Genomic DNA, 21,067 nt, shown 5'->3' with positions numbered 1-21,067 from the left:
TTCTCCGCTCCCGAGTCGCGGCGCGGGCGCACGGGGCGGGCTGGAAGGCCGGGTCGCGGCGCTGCCCCTCGGGACGAGCTCGGCGAGGGTCCGGCTCACCCGCGGGCCGCCCTTTGTTGCGTGTGTGGGGACTGCAGCACCTCCATCCCCGGGCTTCCCGCGCCCGCGCCCTCAGCGAGGCCAGCGAGCCACTCTCGAGGATCCCGGACTCAACAAGGCATTCCCCCGCCCCCCTCGGTAGCAGACTTAAAAATAGCTTGTCCCGGGGGCGCTGGGGAGAGGCTCCACCCCCGTCTGGGTGGCGTGGGGCGCCGTCCCGGGAGCCCGCGGCGTCGGAGACCCTGGGCCTCGAGCTGCGGGCGCGGAAGGCGCTGCTGCCCTCGGGTCCGCGGGGTGGGCGGCAACGGGGAGGGCGTCCCGGCTCCCCGCCGCTGGGGTGCACCCCCGGCCCGCGCCGGGGTTCGGGGAGCCGCCTCCGGGAGGTCTAGCCGGGAGGCGGGGCCGGGGCCAAGCTGGGGAGCCCGCACCTCTGGACCTCTGCCGGCTCCGGAGGCCCCCAGGTGAGCAGGACCGCGTGGGAAAGCTATGGCAGGAATTTGGCCCCGGGAGGGGCGCGGGTGGGTGGGGAGCGCCCTCGCGGTGCCACCGTGCGGTGGGTGCAGCAGGCCGAGGGCGGTTAAACATTAGCGGCTGGGGCGCGGGGTAGGGATCCAACCCGGGAGCCGCGGGAGCTGCACTCCTGCGCGGACTGCTTACCGCGGCTAGCGGCGCCCGGCTCCGCCCCTTGCCCCGCCCCGGGCCTCCCTGGCCACGCCCCTGGCCACGCCCCTGGCCACGCCCCTGCCACGCACTGGCCGCCCATTGTCCCGCCCCCCGGCCACGCCCCTTAGCCGGCTCCGCCCCCACCTCCACTCGCACAGCTCACTCCAGACCGAGGTACCCCCGGAGGGAAGCAGGAGTGACTGCACCTCGCCACCCACCCCCCCACCCCCCCCACCCCCCCCGGACTGTTTCCCTGGGTGGACAGACTCGGATGCTTACTTTTTGAAAAAAGTGAAATGATTTGGAGGGCTTGATGCTTTGAGTTCTGCAGGTAAAGGGGGATCTTTTGATAATGAGATGATTTAAAAACCAAAAATTGGCATCTCTGGTTTGTTCCTCTTGCATTCTGGGGCTAGGGTTTAGGAGGAGGCAGCGACGGTATTTTCCTTTTGAGGTGGCCGCAGGTAAAAGTCCAGGGAGACTTGCTTTGTACGGGAGGAGGGTCTAGAAGGGGGTCTGGAGGGCTTGGGCCGGGGCTCCCCTTCACCCAGCACTCCTTAGGGCCCAGGACGTCCCCTCCCTCCCCTGCACCTGGGGGGGGGGCATTGTCTCTGGGAATTTGATTTGTAAAAGAACTTCGAAGAGAGGCCTGGTGAGTGTGAGGTGCTCTGACTATGGCCTCTCTTTCATCTGCAGCCAGGGTGGGTGGTCCACTCCTGTGTCAGGGAGGTCCCTCATCACTTTCTCCTGGCCTCCTGGAGCTGAGGATTGACCAGTGAGAACAATCCCTCTTAGAGAAAGCTGGCCCTCCAGTCAAGTGGTTGAAAAGCCATCTTTTTTCTGGCTCTGTCAGCACCAAGAGACATCTTCCTCATGTGGAAATAGTTTTGGATACCATCCGACTTGATAAAATGGTCCCATGGAGTTATATGCTTCAGGTTGGGAACAGAAACCTGAATTCCTTTGTGGAATATAACTGGGTTCTGCCACAAAGCTGGAGTTTGGTCAAAGGCTTGTGGCTCTTGTTCTGACAGGAGCAGGGATGGGGGCAACATGGTGGGCTCTTCTGAACCACCTTGTGCGCCCTTTTCAGAGAGGGCGGGTCCTGGTTAGGTGGGTTAATTACCTGCAGTGCCAGCTGTTGCTAGGCTGCGCACCTCCAGGGAGGATCTTGTGGGGGTCTGATGGCTGAAGCTGGAGAAAGTCTACCAAGAAACAATGACTGTTCCAAGGGAAAGAAAGCACCAGTATATTCTAAACTCCGTTCCTTTAGATGTGAAAAGCAGGGCTGATTTTTGACAATTCTGCACCTGAGAAGACAGGTCATGTCAGTTTGTAGTCTTCCCCTCTATAATATTCCTGAGCGATGCCAGCCAAAGCCCTAGCCCTGATTTTTCTTTTAAAGAAGATTCTCTTGTGGCAAAAAGTTAAGAGAGGTTTTTGACAAAACCGTTGGTGTTGTCTTTTAAAAAGATCTTCTTAGAAGGAGATACAGGTCTTCCGTTACGGAGTGGATGTCACGGGGATAAAAAGCAGAGCGTAAAGAATATGGTTAGCGATATTGTGGTAGTGATGTAGTGGGACAGATGGTGGCTACACTCCCGGTGAACATAGCCTAAAGTCTAAACTTGTCGAATCACTAAGTTGTACACCTGAAACTAATGTGTAACATTGTGTGTCAGCTATACTAAAAAAAATAAAAAAAAATAAAAATACCTCCTTAAAGTTACTGGGAATGGAAGCCAGAACCTTGATAGTTCTGGGAGCAGGTGCAGCCCCTGTGGAGGGCAAGGAGTGGAAATGGCACACTTTTTTTTTTTTTTTTTTTTAGAAAACAACAGAATTAGGGAATAAAGCCTAAGATCTGTAACGATAGTGTTCCAGGAGAACTTCCGAGTCACTCTCCTTTGGGATTTGTAGGGCTCCCTTGCCTAAGGCTTGTATATAACCTATTTGCAAACTGTGTGGGAGTTTCCTTGGCAACCACAACAATTAACATTAATGACAAGCCTGGGCTCCCCAGGGCAGGTACTACTGGGGTGGCTCTGGGAGCCAGGGCAGGCTTGTCAGTGATTGCCTGGCAGCTGCCTTGGTAGCTTGGCTCCCCTAACAGCTCCTCTTGGCTGCATTTTTGAGGAAGCAGAAGGTACGGTAAGGTGGGAGCAGCGGTGGTATACTCTAGCTGTCCATTTATATTTAAAAATCAGAATTTAAAAAGATCAGTTGTTTGGTTGACTTCTGTGCACGTTATCTTCAACAGATGACAGGTGGGCAGCTTTCGGAAGAACCACAAATTCTCCAGGAGTTGTTTTGCCATGGGATAGCTGCCTTGTGAGGTGGTAAACCCAAGGGTGTGCAAAGCAAGGGTGTGCAAAGCAATGGTGATAGATGGGCTTTCTTTCTTGGCTGTGGGATTGCCCCAGGTAGAAACCATCATCTTGGTGCCCATAAATAACAGTGAATGGAGTTTGGAATGCTAGCATAAATAACATTTTTTTTGGGTCCCACTAACTCATGAGACTGGTCTAGGACTGGGAAGTTTCCTGGGACCCCATCAAAACATGTAGAGATGGTTAACACAGCTTTGGATTTCCTAATGATAGTGAGTCATGTCTGCCTTGTGTTTCTATTCCCAGATGTGAGAGGAAAGCAGTCTCCTGATGCTGCAGTCTGGAGAAAGCACAGCGTGACTGCCCATTGGTGTGTGTGGTTTCCAGGTGATCTGCAGCACTCTCGTTTGGCTTTGTCACCTGCCATCCTAACTTGGATGCAAACTGTGGAGCTGGGTCCTGTTCACCTAAGCTCTGCAGAGATACGGAGAGAATTTCAGGTCCCTGGCACTGATCCTGTTGTGATTTGCTGTAACGTTTCAGTTCTTGCAGTTTGGTCAAGTGATCTCAGGTACTCTCATTTCCATGGTGGGAAGTAATTTATGTGCCATCATTGCGATCAATGGGAGGTAGTTGGGCATAATTCAAAAGCTTTAGAGTCAGACAGAACCTGATTTGGATCTTGACTTCATTACCTAGTAGCTGAGTAACTTGGGGCAGGTCCCTTAGCTTTTCTGAGTCTCAGTTTCTACATTTGTCAGAAGAGGCAAATGATAGCTACGTACAGGATTGTGTGATGGTTAGACATAGTACTTTTAGTATATGTGCTGCCGAAGCGAGCACTAGACATAGTACTTTTAAAGGCTGGCACAGTGCCTGGTACACAGAAACTTAATCAGTGCTGGCTGCTATCATAGTCTTTGGATTTCCCCACTTCTGCTCACCTTTGGGTGTCAGAGCCCTAAAACTTATGAAAACCTGGGGATTCTAGTGGAAGACAGGTGTGACACTTTTGGGGTTCAGTAAGACCACATGAACTCAGATCCTTAATTCAGGATTCTGTATAACTGGGAATGGGGCTGCCATCCTTGGTGTGTGCCCAGAGTGTAAATGCAAGTGTTTCAGGGCTGCAGCTATATCTTGATAGTCAGTGTGGCTCTGAGGTTTCTCACTGATGAGCCTGAGCCCCCATCCACAAGGGCTTTCAGGAATGGCCAGTGGTATCGGGCTGTGGACACACATGGTAACAAATCCAACATTTTAGTAAGTGTGAGTGGCATTTCTCTCCAGTGGGTCCAAATTAAGGATTCCAAACTCCATTCTCACTCTTTATCCTAATTCTTGCTGGTTCATAGGCTCATTTCTCCAAGACTCCAAGAATATAGACTTTTGAGGCAGATACTCTAAGATTTTGATAATTCTGCTCAGGTTAATAGCAATCTGGGTTCCCAGTAATATGCTAGGGGCTAGAGTACAGTGGAGATGAATAAGCCATGGTGTCAGCCCTTGCAGAACTTACAACTGGGGGTGCTGGAGGAGGATGGAGATAGGAGTGTCCTGGTATGGCCTGTCCTTGGCATACCCACTGCACCCTGTCCTAGTTCCTACTCTGGCATTTACCAATCTGTAGGGTAATTTCTGTCTATTTTTCTGTCTTTCTGGAGACATGTGGAGCTAGACACCATCATTTACTAGTTGTATGATTGTGGGAAAGTCATCTGCCCTCTTAGGTAACTTGTAAGTTTCTTCATCTGTACACTGGGTTGTAATGAGAACAAAGTGGAATAGTGCATGGAAAGCCTTATAATTGTATGCAAAGCACACAATTCCAGAACTGTTAATTAGTTTTATTAATGATGGCAGGGACTGTTGCCTGGGTCACCATCAATTCTGAGTGTCAGTCATGGTGCCTGGCACTTAGCAGGGGCTCAGGAGTCATTTGTTCACGGGATGAATAGATGAATGTTGGAAAGCCACACAGATACAGACCAGACTGTGGTGAGGCACTGAAACGAGTGTATACTCTGTGCTCTGGGGGCCCAAGGGAGGGGCAGGGCATTTTGACTGTGGGAAGGATTTGTGGTGGCTGTCAGGTGTGAGCAAGGCCTTGAAGCAGGCATTCATTCACCTGCAGTAGAAGGAGGAGGAAGTGGTGGAGGTCCATCTATACCAACAGGCAGCACGGCATAGTGGCTAAGAGCTCAGATCTGTAACTAGGCTGTGTGGGTTGGGATCTTGCCTCCTGCATCTGGGGCAAACTTCTTTACTTCTTTGTGGTTTGAGTAATATTAGTGCCTCCTCAAGGGATTGTTCTGAGGATTACATGAGCTATTCTTTATGAAGCACTTAAAAATGGGTGCCCATAAATAAATAGCCCAGGGCTATGAACGTGTGGGCAGCAAGTGATATTGTAGTGGGAAATGCAACTAGAAAGGTAGTTTGAAAAACAGTTCATAATTTGAATATCTTTTTAGTGAATTTGGATTTAGCCAAGAGGAACACATAAAATCCATTCCTGTATGGCTGAAGCTCAGTGGTGGCTGCCCTTCCTTTGTTTTGTTTTGTTTTTAAATATTTATTTATTTATTTTGGCAGGGAAAGAGCGGGTGCCTGCACACAAGTTGGGTGAAGGGCAGAGGGAGAGGCTCTCAAGCAGGCTCCCCACTAAATGAGGAGATGACCAGGGTTCCATTCCAGGACCCATGAGATCATGACCTGAGCCAAAACCAAGAGAAGGTTGCTCAACCAACTGCACGCCCCCCGCCCTTAGGTGGCTGCTTCTTTTATTTATTTTTTTTTAAGATTTTATTTATTTATTCGTGAGGGACACACACACACAGGCAGAGAGGGAGAAGCAGGCTACATGCAGGGAGCCCGACATGGGACTTGATCCCCGGTCTCCAGGATCACACCCTGGGCTGAAGGCGGCGCTAAACTGCTGAGCTACCTGCGCTGCCCCAGACTGCTCCTTTTAAACAGGGCATGCACTCCCCATTCTGGCACAATCCCTAGGACTCCCTACTACAGTGGTTCTGAATCAATACAATAAATCTGGAGACTTACATTTCTAACAAGTTCCCAGCTGATGCTGATACTCTGATGCTGCTGGTCAGGGACCACACTTTGAGAATTGCTGCCTAATTGTATCATGGCTTCTAAGGCAGGGAATCAATTACCATTTATCATCAAGCTTGTACTTTGGTTTTTCTTATACTTGGCACATTTTCTGCATTTAATGCTACCTTTTTGTCCCTGAGGGAATTTGGATTTGCAATTTCTGGTATAATCAGTATTGGAAGGCTGGACCTAAAGATCCCAAGGGAGAGATGGGCCAGTGAGAAAGAGCTCTGGGAGTGGCTGAGGCTCAGCCAAAAGCAGGTCTTTGGTTGCTGAAGCTGTGGGTATGTGTGAGCTTGTCTTCAAGGAGAGTGTGCAGGGAGTGATGAGTCATGAATGAAGAACAGAATATCATGGAGGCACGGCCCACCCTCATCATCCCCCTCATGTTAAAAGAAGGATAAAAGGATAGTTCAAGAAAGAGGCCGGAAGGAGCATTCAACAAGGTAGGAGAAGCTGAGAGAATTGCTGATGGAACATTCTTAGCCTTAATATTAGAGAGAGGATTGTAGGCCAACATCTGAGGCCAAAGCTTAAATAGTTAAACAGTGAGTTGTAGGTGAGCTCTCCGTCTGGAGGAGGACAGGAAGCAGGTGTCCTGTTACCCTTGCCCACAGCATGCCTAGTAACCTGCTGTTGCTCCAAGGCATAGCTTGTTGTGGCAATTGTCTCTGAGGCTCTAGTGATACAGTTGCAGCTTGGAGCTGAGCATGACATCATGTCTCCTGTCTCTTTTGAAAATTTGCTTAAATAACACAACACATTAAGTAGAAATGGGCTGATCTTATGGCCATGATGGAGGTGAACGTGGCTGGATGGTTTTGGTTTTGGAGTCTCTTTGGGGGAAGAGTATCTGAGAAAGGGAGGTGTGAGAGCCGAAATGGAAAAGGTGGGTCAGTGGCAGCCCGTGGGCAGTCTTCAAGGCCAAGCTAAGCAGTTTGGCCCCTGTGGCAGCCAGAGGCCACGCTGAGCTCCTGAGTGGAGGGCAGGTGTGTAGTTAACATGCTTCAGTAGCCCCCATGCCTGGCATGAGCCCTGGTCCAAGTAGGCATGCTGTAAATGAGGGGGCAATGGATGAATGAATGAATGAGTTGGAGGGATAAGGGGTCATGATCTGATCAAAGCAAAGTTTTAGGACAAATAGCCTCAAGAATCAATGATCAGAGGCCACAAGCCTTAGAGCCAGATGTACTTCCAACTGTACTTTGACTCTGGCCTCCCCAAGTGAGGCAAGACTCTTCTCCAGACATCGGTTTCCTTGTTTGTAAAATGGGACTAGTGATACTACTTGTAGGTTTGCATGTGGAGTTTGTGTCTGACACAGAGGCTGGCACTCGCCACACTGCAGCCGATATTATTACCGAGTGACTTTGCCTTGCGCCCTGGCAATCCTTAAGCATCCTAGAACCCTATGGGCAAGTAGGGCAGGCCTATCACTACCTTGCTCAGGTGAAGGCTCACAGAGATCAGGGACCTCCCCTGGAGGCCCATCCCTTCTTTGCAAACCCAGCCCCAGAATTTCTTCAAGGGTGTTTCCTCTTCATGAGATCAGGGACCTCACTCTCCTCTGACTTTCTCTTGTACTTAAAAGTTTGAATCCTATGATCTAGAAATAACTTGATTAGATAGAGTCCCCTTGTTGTTGCCCTGGTCAGACTCGAAGTTCCTCAAGGGTAGAAATTGTATTTTTTCTGTAAAAATTAGAAAAGTAGGGGATCCCTGGGTGGCTCAGTGGTTTAGCGACTGCCTTTGGCCCAGGGCGCGATCCTGGAGCCCCAGATTCGAGTCCCACGTCAGGTCCCGGCATGGAGCCTGCTTCTCCCTCCTCCTGTGTCTCTGCCTCTCTCTCTCTCTCTCTCTCTCTCTCTATGTCTATCATAAATAAATAAATAGATAAAGCTTAAAAAAAAAGAAAAGTAATAGATGATGATGTAAAGAACTTTGGGTAGTATAGAAAGGTGGAAAGTGGAAAATCAAAGACTTCCAGTGTCCATTCCCACTCCCAGAGGCATCCATTATAACAGCTTATTTATTTTTCTAGAAATACCATAGTCAATGCTTATAAAATGATAGACAATGAATAATATATAGGGATCACAAGTTAGTGTATTTTATTTTAATATTATTATATATGAGTAACAAATATGCATCATTCGTATATGTGTATATATGTATATACATTATACATATGTATCACTATCATCATTGGTCTGTGTAAGGATGGCTATCCATCCATCTCCTACTCATGCACCATCTATTCCTCATTTATTTATCCCCATTTCACATCCCATTTCCCTCCTTCCTCGTAGGTAACTATACTATTGTGAAATATATTTATAGATCTATATCTATGTGATATATATGTGATCTATAAATATATATGTCAGATATACATATTTTTATGTTTGCAAATTATCATTATATGTTTAAATAGTTTTATATGTTTAAACAGTTGTGGAAATATCTGTGTGTATATGTATGTATATTTGTGTTATGTGTATATATTTGTATATATGTATATGTATATACACACACAAACACACTCATTATTCTGTATCAGTGCATGAATAGTTGCCTTATTCTTATCAATAGCTGCATAGTATTTCATTGTATAGAGATACCATTTGTATCTCCTGTTGTACTTTGTACTTCACTTTCTTGTATTTTTTATTGTACTTTGCTGTTATAAACAATATTACATGACAGTTTTTGCACAAGCACCTTTGCACACTTGTATAAGTTTATCTGCAGGAAAATTATAATTTTTTAGTAGTCGAATGCTTATCTTAAAATCCTATTGCTATTGTCAAAATACTCTTTAAAGAGAGAGAACAATTTCTGTGTCTACCAAGTGCGTGGAGAGGAGAATCTGAGTCTTCTGAGTCTGTTGAGAACAATTTGAATCTCTTCTCTAAACCAATAGGTTTGAAAAAAAGACCATTATGGATTAAGCACAGTCTGTGTGCAGAGACATAGTTGCTCTATTAAGCATCCCCTGGCAGTGGTGGACATTATGTTACTCACATCCCACCAGAGGGAAGCATAGTCATGTGATCATGCATTACAGCTGGGGCAACTGAGGAAGGTAGCTCACTCCTGTTCCACTATAACCTTGTAATGACAGGAGGAGAAGATGGGGTATGGTGGTTGTTAGGAGGCTCTGCCTCCAATGGCAAGTTATTGGACTTTCTCCTGATCTCAATATAGGGTTGCAGAAGGATGCACTTAGACATTTGACCCCTCCTTTTGACAAAGACCTCTGGCAGGCACTCTTGCAGCAGACTTGGGCATGGGGCACAGTGGAGGGAGGAGTCACTCGCCTCATTCCTAGGAGGAGGACCTGCTTTGTGCCAGGTACTAGGCTGGGTGCTTCACTTGTCTCATTCCTAATCACAAGCCTGAAAAGTAGGCTCCATGATCCCCAGTATACACAGAAGGCTTCAGGATGTGAGGGAACTTGCCCAGGGCTACAATCTGAATCCACACCCCCTTGCCTTCCATAGCTGTCACCACATCAGTGCATCCCAGGTGTACTGCAGCCATTGCATGGGTCCCTCACCTCTGCCCACTTATACTTCTGCTGGCCAGGTGTATAGTACATGCCTCCAGATGTGTCTTGCTGAACTTGGTTTTTCTTCTCATTTTCTAGGTCCTCTCTCAGTTTCTTTTCCTGCTACCGTAGCCTTTGTGCCACCCTTTCTAGGTGGTCAGCTCAGGGCTTCCTCAGCCCATGCAGTACTCGGCCACCACAGCTAAGGGCCTCAATGGCCCCCTCTTTGGGGCCTACCCTTTCCCTCCCTTCAAGTTCCAGCTGCGCTCTGAGAATGTGGACTGGAGGCGCATCAGTGCACTGGATATGGACCGTGTGGTGCGAGAGCTGGATGTGGCCACCCTGCAGGAGAACATCATTCATGTCACCTTCTGCAGTTTGGACCAGGAGGTGTGCCACCGCTGCGGGCAGCCTTTGGACCCGGCATTGCTCAAGTTGGTGCGCTTGGCCCAGCTCATCATTGAGTACCTGCTGCACTGCCAGAATTGCTTGAGTACCAGCATCACCCAGCTGGAGTCCCGGCTGCAGGCTAGCCTTAGCCAGCAAGAGAAGGGCCGGCAGGAGCTGGAGCGCCAGGCCCAGGAGTTCAAGAGCGTGAAAGAGGAGAGCCGCCAGCGCCGCAAGTTGATCAGCACCCTGCAGCAGCTGCTCCTACAGACTGGGGTCTACAGCTATCACCCGGTGAGGAACCTCTGCAGGGCGGGAGAGGAGGGGGGCTGGGGGCCTCATCACTGGGCCCCCTGGGCAGCACCAGCACACTGGGCCTCAGGGTTGCTGTGGGCCATGCTGGCTGGGGTTAGGAGCGCATGTTAGAGATGTCCCATCAAGTTCTACAGAGTGTGTGTATGTGTGTGTGTGTGTGTGTGTGTGTGTGTGTAGCAAGTGTATATCTGAAGGATGTATGTGTGTGTGTGTTTATGGAGAGGTGTATGTCTAGGGTGTGCATGTATGAATGTGTGGAGGATGTGCATGCTTAAAGACAGTGTGAAGATGTGTGCCTAACATGTGGCTGTTTGGAGCATACATCTGTGTATGGTCTATGCCTATGTATGCATGCAAGAGTGTGTGGTGTGTAATGTGCTTGTGTGGAAGTGTGCATATAAAGGTATATTTATGATGCGTGTGTGTGTGTGAATGAAGGAAGGATATATATGTGTGTAAGGGTGTGTGTGTTTATGGAGGGCCTAAGTGTATATGTTTGAAGGGTTTGTGTGTGCGTGTAGCAGTGTGATGTAAAAAGGCATGTGTAAGGGTGCGTGTGTATGCAGAATTAGTGTGTAGCCACAGATTCGTACTGCCAGGCCCATTCTGGGAAAGTAACTCTATCATTTAAACAAGTGACAGTTCATTACTCAGAGGGGCGTTTGAACATCTGCATCTGCATAGCAAGTGTGGCCTGGGGACTGTTGCAATTAATGAATTGTCATGGTGGTCAGGCCCTGTGCCCGGCTCTGAGGATGCAGGCACAAGTCATGGTGGCTCAGGTTATCAAGAAATTCATAGTTTGGGGGTGGGTGGGACAGAAGGAATGATATGATACAATGTTAATTGTATTAATTGATATAATGTTAATTATGATAAAAAGGGCCAGAGCCCTTTCAGTAGTAAATAACAGAAGAGCAGTTTAACTTGACTTAAGGATTTTATTGGTTACTTTAACTGAAAAATCCAGAGCTATGGTGGGACTCAGGTGTGGCTTGTCCTTGGAATCAGATTATGGGCACTAGAATTTAGTTTCTCTCTCTGTAGCTTTTAGTAATGCTTCTTTAGTGTTGGTTCCATTCTCAGAAAGAATGCTCTGTGTGGGAGCAGGTTGGGCCACCAGTGCAAGTATCTGATTTTCCCAGGTTCAAGGCTGGCATGATAGAGGGCCTACTTTGGTACCAGAAACCTGGCCAGTTTTTCACCATTTCCTGTATTTGGCTCGGTTTGGGTCTCCTTCCCATCTGGGAACCCCTCATAGGTCCCTGGAAATTCGAGGTTGTGACTGGCTTTGGTCTAGATCACATTTCCCACCATGGAGCTGAGGAGGGACCGTAGCCCATGGATGGAGAGTAAGGGACAGGATGATTCTCCAGAAGAAAATGGGTTCTGTTGTTGGAGGAAGAAGGAGTGGCTACTGGACTGTCATGGCTTTAATGACACTTTCCAGAAGGTACACTTATTACTTCTGCTTAAATGTCATTGGCCAGAATTTAACCACATGGCCACACCTGGCAAGGGAGGCCGGAACATAAAGTGTTTATTCTCATTAACCTCATGACCACCTAAAATCGGGGTTTTTATTACTGAGGAAATTGGGGGACATTTAGCAATTTCTGTCACACTTGTGTAAAGATAGCAAATAATCTGCCCTCCTAGTCTGATGGAGTAGAATTGGCAGCCTGCAGTGTTGGAAAAATTTTGAAGTTTTATCATGAAAAGATGATATGTTAGATTGGCAGTGTTGAAGATGCTTGAGGAAAGTGAAGTGGAATTAGAGATACTATTATTTGTCATCCTCTACTTGGTGGTTCTCAACTCTGGGTTGGGACCTGGGCATTGGCTATTTTTTTTTTAATTTACTTTTTATTGTGAAAAATTCTAAATATGTATGAGGGAGTAGTATAATGAACCTTCATATGTACACTACTCAGCCCATTATCAACTCATGGATGGTGTTTTTGCATATGTTCCCCTACACACTTGCATATGTTCCCCTACTTACCCTCAACCCTGCACCACTTTGAAGTGCATTAGACATGTGGTGTTATCTACAACTATTCCAGTACATATTCCTAAAAGGCAAGAACTCCCACTTTTATTATTTTTTTATTTTTTATTTTTTAAAAAATATTTATTTATTCATGAGAGACACAGAGAGAAAGAGAAACAGAGACACAGGCAGAGGGAGAAGCAGGCTCCATGCAGGGACCCTGATATGGGACTCGATCCCGGGTCTCCAGGATCACACCCTGGGCCGAAGGCAGTGCTAAACCACTGAGCCACCTGGGCTGCCTAGAACTCCCACTTTTAAACATAAACACAAGATTATCATCATGCCTTGAAAAACCAACAAAAATTCCTTAGTGTCATCAAATTCGTAGTCAGCTTACAGCTCCCTTGGGCACTGGTTGTGTTCAAATATAATTCTTCATTTCTGAAGCAGCCCAGGGGGCCCACAGAAATAGGAATTTTTATATTGGGAGGACCCCAGGTTGACCCAGGTTATCTAATCCTGCACTTACCACTGTTTCCCTTCTGTGCAGTGCGACCTGTGTGACAAGGCATTCACGAATGTCACCTTTCTCCAGGGCCACATGCAGCGCAAGCATTTGAACATGGCAGAAGGTGGTGAGTCCAGGTGGTCCTCGTGGGACCATGGATAGTGGGGAATAGTCTGGGCTGGTCTTCAGTGGGTGTGGGACACACATACCATCACAGCTGCCCTCAGGCCTCATCATCCAGTAGAGGAGGGGATGATCCCACCATCTACCATGGGGGAATCTGTCCCATGTGAAGATGGGAGGGTTTCTGACCATGTGTGTAGAGAAAAAGAGAGATAAGTTCTGGTGTTAGCTTTATCCCTTTTTATTATGTGACCACTGTCAGTGCACCCCTCTGAGTCACAGTGGCCTTTGCTGTGAATGGGACCGTCAGATGCAGTGGTTTTGAAGGGTCCTTACCTTCCAGCCTTCTATGAGTCTGCTATTTTCTGATGCTAGCTATGAATGTGTTTTTAAATGGGGTTAATGAGCAATTAGGCCAGTCTTTTGACTTTTTGTGTGTAGCTAATTATGACTTAATCACTTTAATTTTACTATTTCAAGTTCCAAAACAAGTAGCGAGGCTGTATATTTCCCCATAAAGAGATTTACGAACTTTATATCCATTTTTGTGGTTCCATAAGAAATAGGTGTTAACACGTGAAATAAATATAGATATGAAAATATAAATCTTATAAATATAAAAATCCCATTAAATAAAACTTTTTTCTTATTTTTTCATTTTAATTTCCTTTTCAAAGAGCAGACTTAGAGTTTTAAAACAGGACCGTTTACTTACTTATTATGCATTTATTATATATCTGATTTTTCTTGGTTCTGTATTGGAGGCTGCTAAACAAAAACATTTTCTGCTTCTTAAATGTTTTTTTCTGATTAAGAAGATATGTCTTTGAAGAGGTGTTTGTATACTGATATTTATAACAGCATTATTCACAGTAGCTAAGATTGGGAAACACCCGAACGTCTGTAGACAGATGAATAGATAAGCAAATTGTGGTATATACATTCAAGGGAATATGATTTGGCCTTAAAAAGAAGGGAAATTCTGTAATATGTTACAATATGAATGAACTTTGAAGATATTATGCTAAGTGAAGTAAGTCAGTCACAAGAAGACAAATACTGTATAATTCCACATAATATGCGGCACCTAGAAAAGTCAAATTCATAGAAACAAAGTAGGATGAATGATGGTTGTCAGGGCCAGGGGAGGGGGTGCATGGGGAGTTATTTAAAGCATACAGAGTTTTTGTTTTACAAGAAGAAAAGAGTTATGGAAGAGGATGGTGGTGACAATTGCACATTATGAATTATTAATGTATTTAATACCACCGAACTATACATTTAAAAATGGTTAAGATGCTAAATTTTATGTTATGTGTATTTTACCACAATAAAAAAATTGGAAAAAAATACTTTTGACCTGGAATATTTAAATACAGAAAGGTAGAAAAGGTAAGAACCACGGTCAAAATCACAGTTAATATTTTGATGTTTTTCTCTGTTTTATTTTTCTGTGTATGTATATAATCATATAGTATGCAGTTTTGACTGTTGCTTATCTTCAGTTAGGAATATATCACATTTCTATTGTCATCCAGTCATCTTGGGAAACATGGCTTTTAATGGCTGAATAGTATCCCATCCTGTGGCTATCCTAATTTATTTCACAATTAAATTACTTTATACTTTATATGGGTTACTTGTCAATTTCCCTATTATAAATCACATAATGATCAACATTCTTGCATGTAAATCTTTGTGCATATTTCTTATTATTTTCTTAAGGTTAAGTGTTGAAGGAGAGGGAAAATATGTTCTTAAGGCAATTTTTGCTAAATTAATGACCTTTTTATTCTCAGGCAGCTGGCTTTTCAGATCCCTCTGCTGTCCGATTTCATATCATCTCAAATCACTTTGTTAACCCAAATTAATTTCTACTGCATTTAAAAATTGCTGTTTCCAAAAAATCCAGTTTGAGGAAAACCATTTCTTTTTTTTCAAAGACAGGTTTAGAGGTTTAATAACAGTACCATCTATCTAATAGGCACTACAGGTACTTTAAAAAGTAACAAATGTTCAAGTACAATTGGCGTCTTTTCAATTAACCTGTAACTCTTGGTTTATCAGTATGTGGTTTAGTTAGAATGTTCTTTTATACTTCATTCTTTTTTTTTTTAATCTTAGAAATGTTAAAATATACTTTTAAAGCAACCTTGGCTAAAATTTTCTTCGTAATGCATGCTGCTTTTTTTTTTCCATTTGAAATTTAATACTATACTGTGTTTCTGAACAAAGTGAACTTAAAACTACAATTATTTTCACTCCTTTAAACTCCTCTCTGATGGCTGCCAGGTACATAGATGTGTTCTTTGTATTAATAATCACTGTGTACGTGCTATTTGGTATTATGCTTCTGTTACCTACCAATCTCGCATTTACATTTGTGTGTGTTGGTACCATCAAAATAGTTATTTTAAGTGATAATAATAGTTCACATTTATTGAGTTGTCATGCCAGGCACTGTGCTAAGCATTTTGCACTATCACCTTTCACCCTCGCGACAACCCTCTGAGTTAGGTGCTGTTGTTATCTCCATTTTCTGATGTGGGGAAACTAAAGGTCAGGGATGTTATGTCACTTGCCTGTAGTCAATGTCCAATGGAAGTGGCATGGCTGGTCTCAGCCAGAGGTGTGACACATCGCATAGATGAGGAACCTTGTTCCACTCACTTTTTAACTTAAACTGGTTATCCTGTCTTTGCATGGACCCCACAGCGAAGCAGAAGCCAGAGCGGCTGTTGGAGGAGGATGTGTTGGAAGAGCTGCGGGCCAAGCTAAAATGGACTCAAGAGGAGCTGGAAGCCCAGAGGGAGGCAGAGAAGCGCCGACAGCTGCAGGTGGGCATGGAGAGGAAGCGCCGGGGAGACCCGCTCGTGGACTACCCAGGAGACCCAAGAGGCACCTGTATTCCACAGGACCAGAAGTCAGGCTGGTTTTCTGCAGCAGGAAACTAGCCTGCAGCAGGGAGTCAGCCAGCACCAGGATAGCATCTTTCTGGATATGGCAAATGATCTTGGGTTGTCTGAGAAGGAAGATTCAGTTATTTTTCCAGATCTGTCTGGCCACAAGTAGAGCAGAGAATTGCATTTTCCTACATTATTCAGCACTCTGTGAGGGCATTTAAACCAGAATGTTAACTTCTTACACTACCCTGCTAGTTTGCGCTTTGAAGAACAAAGACTGGATAAACTCCAAAGTCCACTCTCAAGGATGTACTTAGTAGATAGTTGTAGAATGAAGATATGTAAATTTGTCTCACCCCTTCCTTCATGTAATCATTTCCTCAGCACCCATTTATTGAGCACCAACTATGCCAAGAATACAAAGAGAGAGAAAAGACATGGTCCCTACCCTCAAGGGACTTTACAGTTTGGATAAGACTTGTCCCACTCCATGCCCAAACAGTGGGAGCTCTGAGATGATTGTGCTTTGGGTCTCCATAATGACTTGCCCATACAAGAGGCCCTAGCAGTTTCTCAGTAAATATTTGCGGTAATGTGGAATTAATGATTCTATTGTTCTTGCTTTTCTTTCCAGGAAGCAGAGGTCAGCCATCAGAAGGAAATAGAAACTAAGAAAAAATTTGATGAATGGAAAGAAAAGGAGTGGGCCAGCCTATATGAAGAAATAGACAAGTTTAAAAGATCATTATGGGATGAATTTAAAAGTGTTGCCAAACATAACTCTATGCTAGAAGAGGTAACTTACACAAAAGGCGTTCAAAGTTCTTTTGCTGAAAAATCTGTTTATTCTTAAAATTTATTTCTTAGTTTGTTCTAGTTTTATTCCATCTGCCATTGGGGGCTGATATACTGTTAGGCTGGATACCAGAGGCTGATGCCAGGGGCTGAATCCCTGCTCTAGCACATTTTGGCTGTGTGACCATAGGCGAGTTACTTAACCCTCCTGTGCCTCAGTTTCTTTTCTGTAAGATAGATTGCTGAAAGGGTTAAATTAGCACGTAGAGAGCACTTCACATTGTTTGGTATATAGTAAAAACTCCCTAGACTTTATTTTTGCAAAGGAGTTTCTTTCATCACTGGATAAGATATGAGGCAAAATTTAAATAGATGCAGCACTTCTCTCTCAACAAATATATGCTGACACTGCCTACATGCCAGCCACTCTGTTGGGGTCTGTGGAGATCACATGTAATAGTAAGATTTACTAAAGGTATTTACTGTTTTCCCCTGTACAGAGTGCTTTATATACACTAACTTTTAATTCTCACAACAACAAAACAACCATAACATCCTCAAAGTAGGTACATTTTTCATTTACTTACTTCTTTTTTAAAGTTCTTTAAACAAAACTATTCTCATGCCTCCTTTACAGCAGAGGACATTGAGGCCCCATAACATGCTCAAGGTCACATGGCTACTAAGAGCTAGACCTGGGATTTGAGCTTAGCTTTTTAAATGAAGAGCTCCTGCTCTTCTACTGGGCATACTGTCAAGTTTGTTTAGGAAAACCTTATTTTTTTAAAAAATATTTTATTTATTCATGAGAGACAGAGAGAGGTGGAGACATAGGCAGAGGGAGAAGCAGGCTCCCTGTGGGGAGCCCGATGCAGGATTCGATCCCAGAACCTCGGGATCATGCCCTGAGCCAAAGGCAGATGCTCAACTGCTGAGCCACCCAGATGCCCCCAAGAAAACCTTATTAAAGGTCATTATCTCTGGACCCTCTCTTCCCAAATAAACCTGTATGACTAAAATCACGTCAGGGAAAACGATCTGAGGAGAAATACTTTCAGAATATATTTAGCTCTTACTGGTCCTTCTAACATCAAAGACAATCTTGTTTTTGAAAATGAACCATCTAATAGCATTTCTCACAATCATTCTGCAGTTTGTTAAAGAAACACTTGGACCACTTTGCCAGGAGGAGGTCATCATAGGATATGCTTGCAATCTTGGGTGACCTGTCATCTCAATCTGAGATGAGAAGCCAAGGACGGGGAAGGCTGCGGAGTTGAGATGAGGAGTATGAGTGTGTGTGTGTATGTGTGTGTGTGTGTGTGTGTGTGTGTGTGTGTCTCTATGTATCTATAGTGACCCAAGCCCTCCCATCTGTGGGGGCTAAGTGTTCCTGCAGTGTGGTCAGGGATGATATGGTGGATACAAGATGCTGCTCCACCATATGGAGCTCATGCTCCTACCGCCCCAGCTCCATGCTCATCATTCTTGAGCTTGCCTACACCCCTGCCAACTCCCACTCCTCCCCTGACGTGGTGGTAGCTGACTAGACATTTGAGAGGTAGGTTTTGATGTGCATTTGGAGTTGTTGTTGGAAAACTACCTCATCAAAGGTCAGAAGGTTACTTTGGTTCAGAAGTCTAACTTTTGGTGAATGAGGACCTAATTCTTACCATCCATGGTTTCTTTTTAACTTATATCCCATTTTCCTCAATTAGAACATCAATTTTTTTTTTTTGGTCTTTCCTCTATAGGATTGCTTATATTGTTTTTGTGTTTGTATGTCTCCCCCATCTCCTCTCATGTGACATTTTATTATTTTACTTTTATTATAGGAACCAAACTGGATACACAATTCTCAGTGTACTTGGATAATTATTTTGTTATTTTCCCCCTAATTTGGGGGAGAAAAAGATAAGATTTCATTGACAATGAGTGTGAATAACACTGTAAGACCATCCGTCTCATTACACAAAAAAGATTCCCCTTGCTGTCAGGAGGGCCAAGGAGAGGGAAATACTTTTCGAAGATGTTTCTCCTCAAAAATTTCCTCTTGATGCAAAAGCCCGTGAGCTTACTTTCACTACTTTACCTGACTGCAGAGAGAACTTTAGATAAGACGTACACTAAATCCAGCTGCCAAAGGAGTCCCTAGCTGAGTGGAAATTGCCATGAAGGTTTGTTATGCCGAGAGAGCCAGCTCTCTAGTTGTTGTGAGCATCGGTGTGAAGACAGAAATGGCACATCAGAAGCTGAGGGTTGTGCATACACTTGATAAAGCATTTGACGCTACAAAAACACTCCATTAGAAATGGTTAACATTTGTACCTGATATTGCTCTAGCAGTAGAGAGGAGTTAACGATTAGCCAGAATGAGAACAAGTTAAACTCAGGGACTTGCAGTTCTTTAAAGCTTTAACAGGGCTTATGAGTTTTGTTTGATGATAGAGATGGAGCTAATTTCCTTTTGTGACTACAGCAGTGATATGTTTAAAAAAATAACCATAGGTGGGATCCCTGGGTGGCACAGCGGTTTGGCACCTGCCTTAGGCCCAGGGCGCGATCCTGGAGACCTGGGATCGAATCCCACGTCAGGTTCCCGGTGCATGGAGCCTGCTTCTCTCTCTGCCTCTCTCTCTCTCTGTGTGACTATCCTAAAAAAAAAACAAAAAAAAAAAACAATAGGTGGAAAGGCCTCTTCTCTTGGATCCACTTTTCTGTGCCTTTTCTTTCAGATTACATACTAGTAGCTCGGGAATCATTAGGTATTGGTGACACCACTCCAAGCCATGCAAAGCCAGGCCTTCTTGGTGACAGCCAGCATTTTCTGGTGGGAGGACGGACAGGAGTCCTCAGGGAATGGTCCAGAGTGCCTGAGACCCTCCCAGAGGCTCTAAGAGTCTGATTCTCTTCAGCCTATTTGAGACTGAGGAGGAAATGGGGCAGCTGTCTGCTGAGCTCCAGGTTTCAGGTACAGCTGAATTTCAGTATAGTTGAAATTCTGCTCTTGAATTCTGTTGGTCCACGGGAACCTGCTTCTCCCGTGTAAGCGTGAGCTCTCAGGGGAAGCCTCGTGGGGGAGAATGAGACTTGTGTGGGTATGCGCAGCCACGTAGATGTCTAGTGAGGACAAGCTGGAGTTTGTGGTGGGCTAAGGTGTGCCCTTCTGACGTTGCTCAAGGTATAAAAGGCAACATCAGGATTAGATCTTCATCTAAATAAAACTGTGTCCTGGCTTTTCAGAAACTGCAGATGCTGCAGTCCCAGTCCCACAGTATGGTGGAGGCTAATATCAAGTATCGGCTGGATAAGTCTGGGGAGCATTTCAAGCAGAGTCAGGAGATCCAGGCCCTGAAGGAAAAAGTGGACATTCAGGAGAAACTCATGCAGACTCAGGAGGTCGAGGTCCTGAGGGAGAAGACAGACATTGAGGTGAGCTGATAACTCTTGCCTTTTCTCTCATAGCCAATTGTGTTGTTCTTTTTTTTAAAGATTCATTCATTCATTCATTTATTTTATTATTTATTTATTTGTTTGCTTGTTTGTTTATTTATGATAGACATAGAGAGAGAGAGAGGGAGAGGCAGAGACACAGGAGGAGGGAGAAGCAGGCTCTGTGCCAGGAGCCCGACAAGGGACTCGATCCTGGGACTCTAAGATCGCGCCCTGGGCCAAAGGCCGGCGCTAAACTGCTGAGCCACCCAGGGATCCGAATCATGTTGTTCTTTTTTTTTTTTTTTTTTTTTTTTTTTTTTTTTTTATTTTTAATTTATTTATGATAGGCACACAGTGAGAGAGAGAGAGGCAGAGACACAGGCAGAGGGAGAAGCAGGCTCCATGCACCGGGAGCCCGATGTGGGATTCGATCCCGGGTCTCCGGGATCGCGCCCTGGGCCAAAGGCAGGCGCCAAACCGCTGCGCCACCCAGGGATCCCCCGAATCATGTTGTTCTTAACAAAGTTTCTCGGTTTTGCTCTATGGTTTTACAGAAGTTGAGAGGTATCAGGTTTTATATTTACAGACCTCTGCCAGTACGTGAAAGCACTGGGTAGGATTCCTAGGGTTCTCACGTGAGGCTGGTGATATACAGGGGTGCAATAGCAGGTTTATCGGGGATCTTCTCAAAATACATACGGTTATGCCCCTTATTGGGTACCTTTACCCTCATTTTGAGTCCAACCCAGTTGAAAACAACTGTTAGGAAGTGTGACAGTCTCCTGGGTTTGAAGGACTTTGGGGTGGGTCTAAGTGGGTGATGGTATATATTTAAAAACCACTCTT

General features: G+C 45.2%; 1 protein-coding gene across 18 annotated transcripts in view; it reads left to right on the top strand.

Moving 5' to 3' along the window:
- Positions 1–215: 215 nt before the first annotated feature.
- The window catches only part of DZIP1L (DAZ interacting zinc finger protein 1 like), a 57,614-nt gene continuing 36,762 nt past the window's right edge, over positions 216–21,067 (top strand). For 4 of the 18 annotated variants that reach the window (XM_025448955.2, XM_035704796.2, XM_025448960.2 and 1 more), the window contains exons 1-7: positions 981–1,093; positions 3,399–3,663; positions 9,859–10,440; positions 13,008–13,092; positions 15,804–15,925; positions 16,626–16,787; positions 20,030–20,218. In XM_025448955.2, the coding sequence (XP_025304740.1) occupies positions 9,940–10,440; positions 13,008–13,092; positions 15,804–15,925; positions 16,626–16,787; positions 20,030–20,218 (1,059 nt within the window). In that variant the 5' untranslated portion in view covers positions 981–1,093; positions 3,399–3,663; positions 9,859–9,939. Of the gene's footprint in view, positions 238–541; positions 561–977; positions 1,094–2,838; positions 2,909–3,398; positions 3,664–9,858; positions 10,441–13,007; positions 13,093–15,803; positions 15,926–16,625; positions 16,788–20,029; positions 20,219–21,067 lie in introns of those variants that run through there. The other 14 variants (XM_049099867.1, XM_049099865.1, XM_025448959.2 and 11 more) reach the window with 9 other exon arrangements.

This window comes from Canis lupus, chromosome 23, assembly GCF_003254725.2.
Source record: "Canis lupus dingo isolate Sandy chromosome 23, ASM325472v2, whole genome shotgun sequence".
Lineage (NCBI taxonomy): Eukaryota > Metazoa > Chordata > Mammalia > Carnivora > Canidae > Canis > Canis lupus.
This window is presented reverse-complemented; position numbering and strand designations above follow the sequence as displayed.